General features: G+C 49.0%; 1 protein-coding gene across 1 annotated transcript; it reads left to right on the top strand.

Annotated features, from left to right (window-relative positions):
• Positions 1-464: 464 nt before the first annotated feature.
• LOC119361709 (cytochrome P450 85A1-like) lies at positions 465-3,934 on the top strand. The gene is made up of 8 exons (XM_037626837.1): positions 465-855; positions 1,656-1,980; positions 2,253-2,654; positions 2,765-2,851; positions 2,949-3,027; positions 3,117-3,223; positions 3,329-3,453; positions 3,554-3,934. Exons 1-8 carry the CDS (start codon positions 644-646, stop codon positions 3,639-3,641), a joined length of 1,425 nt encoding a protein of 474 aa, XP_037482734.1. The 5' UTR covers positions 465-643; the 3' UTR covers positions 3,642-3,934.
• Positions 3,935-4,989: the final 1,055 nt, after the last annotated feature.

Genomic DNA, 4,989 nt, shown 5'->3' on the forward strand with positions numbered 1-4,989 from the left:
CATAGTCTAGAAATATGTGTATGTTACTACTACTATGTTACTCTTCATTGTGGCTAGTCTAACAGACGGTGAAATTTACTTGGGAGCGTTGAAAATATTTTTAAAAAATTACTGTGCCAGAGCTTTGTACCAGGTGTGAATGGCAAGGTAGGATGAAAACAAGCACACATGGGGAGCAGCGGCATCTCGGCGGGATACCTTGTTGACCGTCTGGCCGCAAGCCAACACGCGCACGGACGGCGCGGCGCCGGTTTCGAGGCCGAGCATGCGCCTCCTCCGCCTATCCTATTCCTAGTCATTTTACTCCCTCTGCTCCGGTGCCACTAGCACTGGGGTATTTTGTTGCCTTGCGCGTAAAATTTCTGGTGCTCCCGTCTTCTCGATCCCCTCCCGTCCATGGTCAAGACCTCGCCTTGGAATGGGGGCCCTCATCGGAGAAAGAAATGGACGCCCTCCGTTTTTACACCAAGCTCCTCCTCCTCCCTGTATAAAAGGGCCTCCTCCTCGGCCTAACTCCTCCAGTCCAGAGCAACACTTGTTCCCAAGACAGATACCATCGGCTCCGCTCTGCCTCTCCTCTCCAACCAAAACAGAGCATCCAAGAAACCAGAGGAGTGGCAGAGAGAGGTAGAGGAAGAAGAAGATGGCGCTCCTCCTCTTGGTGATGGTCGGTGTTGTGGTCGGCGTGGTGGTGGCGAGCAGCCTGCTGCTGCGGTGGAACAAGGTCAGGTACGGCAACGGCCGGAGGAAGGAGGGCGGGTGCCTGCCGCCGGGGACAATGGGGTGGCCGCTCTTCGGCGAGACCACCGAGTTCCTCAAGCAGGGCCCGAGCTTCATGAAGCAGAGGAGGCTCAGGTACGTATGGTCGACCATGAGATGTTGATGCATTCTTGCTTGCTTGCGTCTTCTTCCTCGGGTTAGATTACTACTAGCTTGCTAGCTACCTTTAGTGACCGGAGGACATGTCGCTTCGCCGGGATTTGGGGGATTTTGTTGGGAGATCAAGTTGGTTGGTTTGTGTTGCGGAGAACTCAGCTGGTCCAATAATGGAGAACCACTCACTCTGTCTTTGCTGCTCTGGGGCTTGGGCAGCAGTAACAAAAGAGAGAGATTGCAGTTTCTTCTATTTATCATTATCAGCAGAGCCTTCTTTTTCAAGAGATTTTTAGTAGTAATTAGTACTCCCTCTGTTAACAAATGTAAGACGTTTTTTTACTGTCAAAATGTCTATACTCCCTATAAAGTTAAAGCTATTACAAATTTGAGTCACTCATTTTGTGACGGAGCGAGTATTTAGGAAGTATATTACCAAAACTTTAGTACCTCCAACATGAATCCATAAACTATGGAAATGTGCCGGTTTGGCAGCTGCTTTCCGGTTATGAAAGGTGATCTGCAGAGGAGGAGGAGTATCACTTGCTTTTCGCTGCTTGTCCCCCAAAAGCTCACTTCCCTCACACACACGCTCACTCACCACTGTTCCAGCTCCCAAAGTACCATTTCGGTTCTAAGTTATAAGATACAGATCGAAAGAGAAACACCTACCAGCTTAATCATTCTGTTTCCTTGCTTGCTTGCATGATGATAGTCTTTGCATATAGACTTTTTGAAAATACTACTGCTAGGAATTAACATCCGTGTGTGCGCTGCTGCAGGTATGGGCGGCTGTTCCGCACGCACATCCTGGGATGCCCCACGGTCGTGTGCATGGACCCGGAGCTCAACCGCCGGATGCTGCTGCAGGGCGAGGCCGGCGGCCTCGTCCCCGGCTATCCGCAGTCCATGCTCGACATCCTCGGCCGCAACAACATCGCCGCCGTGCACGGCCCGCTCCACCGCCTCATGCGTGGCGCCATGCTCGGCCTCGTCCGCCCTGCTATGCTCCGGCAAAGCCTCCTCCCCAAGATCGACGCCTTCATGCGCGACCACCTTCAGGGATGGGCAGGCGCCGTCGTCGACGTCCAGGCCAAGACCAAGGAGGTCAGTCAGTCACAACAGAAATGCTCTGCTCTGCTCTGAAAAACAGAATATTGGTAATATCACATTTAGGAACAAATAAAAAAATGATACATGGTAAAGCAGGGAAAAACATTCCAAAGTGGTTGTTGCAGAGTTTTATAGTAGTATCTCCTTGAAAAAACAGAGTATCACTTTGATTTTTTTTTATTCCAAAGTGGTTGCTTCTTTTGTGGTTGTTGCAGAGTTTCATGGAAGCATCATCACATCTAACTGACTTTCCCTTTCCCTTTCAGATGGCCTTGCTGTCCGCACTCCGGCAGATCGCCGGCATCACGGCCGGCCCGCTCTCAGACGCCCTCAAAACAGAGCTGTGCACCCTTGTGCTCGGCACCATTTCCTTGCCCATCAACCTTCCGGGAACCAGCTACTACCAAGGCTTCCAGGCAAGGACCAAGCTTGTGTCCATGCTAGAGCAGATGATCGCGGAGCGGCGGTCCTCTGATGATGTGCATGATGACATGTTGGATGCTCTCTTGAGAAGCGGCGGCGATGGGGCCAGGGAAAAGCTCAGTGATGAGCAGATCATCGACTTGCTCATCGCGCTCATCTACTCTGGATACGAGACGATGTCGACCACTTCGATGATGGCCGTCAAGTACCTGTCGGACCACCCGCGAGCTCTTGATGAACTCAGGGTATGTACACATATTCTCAAATCAATTTTTTTTTGAATTTATTATGTTCCCATAACAAGAATCATGTGTCTTTTAGAGTTTACTGATGGAATTGTCACTTGTGAATTCAGAGAGAGCATCTCGATATCAGGAAGGGGAAATCGCCGGAGGAAGCCATCAGCTATGAAGAATTTAAGTCAATGGCCTTCACTCGAGCTGTAAGTAGGAGCTAAAAGTAAAACAGGAGAGGATGAAGTCAGAGTAGGAATTTAGTATGAATAAGATCATAATGAACTGATGTATACTCCTGTGCAGGTCATCTTTGAGACGCTCAGATTAGCTACAGTCGTCAATGGGCTACTAAGGAAAACTACCCGGGATGTAGAAATGAATGGTGAGATATGCTTGGAAATTATCCATTTATCCTACCAATTTAGGCAAATGCTAAGTTAGTTCTAAAGCAGTATCATCAATTTCTTCCAGGGTATGTTATTCCAAAAGGATGGAGAATCTATGTTTACACGAGGGAGATAAACTACGATCCATCCATGTATCCTGACCCAATGACTTTCAATCCGTGGAGGTGGCTGGTAAGTAAAAGAGCGAATAAGTATGACCATCAAAACATCAGTAAAACAGAACACCTAGGCCCTAGCAGAAGTTCTAACATTTTGTTGCCTACCGAAAATGTACAGGAGAAGAACATGGAATCGCACCCACACTTCATGTTGTTCGGAGGAGGCGGCCGGATGTGCCCCGGGAAGGAGGTGGGCACGGCAGAGATCGCGACTTTCCTCCACTACTTTGTGACCCGATACAGGTCTGTTCAACCTCTTCTTAGTCCACACTGATTCAATTCTAGGAACAGCTCCAGCATTATTTACTGACAGATACTTGGCATTGTGGTTTTGATGTTTCAGATGGGAGGAAGAAGGCAAGAACACCATCTTGAAATTCCCCCGTGTGGAAGCTCCCAACGGGCTACATATCCGGGTTCAAGATTACTGATCTTGCAACATACATTTTGTAGAGTTTAGGGAGACAGGGCCGAGGCGACGAGAGTGCAATTCTGCGCCGATGGAAATATTAGATCAGCCTTGTAAGAAATAGGAAACATAGATATAGTGTAGGTATTATAGGTTTAGTAGGCAATTGACGTAGAAGGCCACAAGAGGCAACTACTATGTTCATCTTTGTGATCAATTACATATGCATGATAAGCAACACTAAACGTGTGTGATATGTCTGGTGACTTCAATCTGATAAGCAGCAATGCATATATGTGATACTTCAGGTAATAAGTTGAATCCGATAAGAAGCAACACATAAATGAGATATGAGGTGACTTAAATCTGGTAAGCTGTACTTACATATTTGATTACTGGGCTGGATTGCATAGAAGCATAGCAAATGGATCCTTTCACAAGAAAATAGGATGGGAGCCAATGACGAAATGACCAGTAGAGCATCTACAGTCAGGATAAAACAATAATCTCTGCAGACGTGCCGGGGTGTGTCCGCGGACAGTGAACGGCCAATCCTCAAATAATCACTTCCATGACCGGATACCATAATTTGGAAATCTCAAATCCATACTATTTCATACAATGTAAAACTTAATCTAAGTGGAGCTCGGCCAATCCTCAAATAATCACTTCCATGACCGGATACCATAATTTGGAAATCTCAAATCCATACTATTTCATACAATGTAAAACTTAATCTAAGTGGAGCTCGTTCGATCCCGTTGTGCCCATGTCCGACGGCCGGCTGCGCCCCTCAGAGTGTTGGTCTGGTCAAGGAGGAGGTAGAGTATAACATGGGACATAGACCGACTCATGGTACTCAAGGTGCAGTCGCCTCCCATGCCCCACTCTCCCTTGTCCGAAACTGGAGCGTTGACGGTGCCGGTGGACATGAGATTGATGATGGATCCATGCGCCATTTGGGCGGACACAATGGATTTCTGATGGAAGGAGTTCGAGCGTTGTCATCGGGCGGCCACCACTAGAGAGCAGCAGAGCACAAGCTGGACAGTCATATCCTCCTCGGGACCGCGTGGGATGAACTTAGGTTGACGGATCTTGAGGTGTTGGACTCGGACCCGCTGCCTGTCGTGCCGGAGAAGGCCAGAGATCGCCGGACGGGTGCTTGGGTGGCCAAGTGGAGTGGCTAGGGTTTCGTCCGGGGAGCGGATGGGGATGGATATATGTGGGGTCGGGTGGGCCAGCGTGGGAGGGATCCGACATGGCGGATGCACCCGGGTCTCCCCATGTCCCTCATATTTGGACTGGATGTGAGGGGTGCGGGTTAGCCTGGGAGTTTCAGGGCCGTTCGAGGCGCCCGTCTGGGTCAA

Source organism: Triticum dicoccoides, chromosome 2B (assembly GCF_002162155.2).
Source record: "Triticum dicoccoides isolate Atlit2015 ecotype Zavitan chromosome 2B, WEW_v2.0, whole genome shotgun sequence".
NCBI lineage: Eukaryota > Viridiplantae > Streptophyta > Magnoliopsida > Poales > Poaceae > Triticum > Triticum dicoccoides.

What these genes read in the sequence shown, in the direction of transcription:
- LOC119361709 (XM_037626837.1), top strand. Translation starts at nt 644, where the DNA reads ATGGCGCTCCTCCTCTTGGTGATGGTCGGTGTTGTGGTCGGCGTGGTG. An exon ending in CCGGGATGTAGAAATGAATG is followed by an intron (nt 3,028 to 3,116) that starts GTGAGATATGCT and finishes AATTTCTTCCAG; the next exon opens with GGTATGTTATTCCAAAAGGA. An exon ending in TCAATCCGTGGAGGTGGCTG is followed by an intron (nt 3,224 to 3,328) that starts GTAAGTAAAAGA and finishes GAAAATGTACAG; the next exon opens with GAGAAGAACATGGAATCGCA.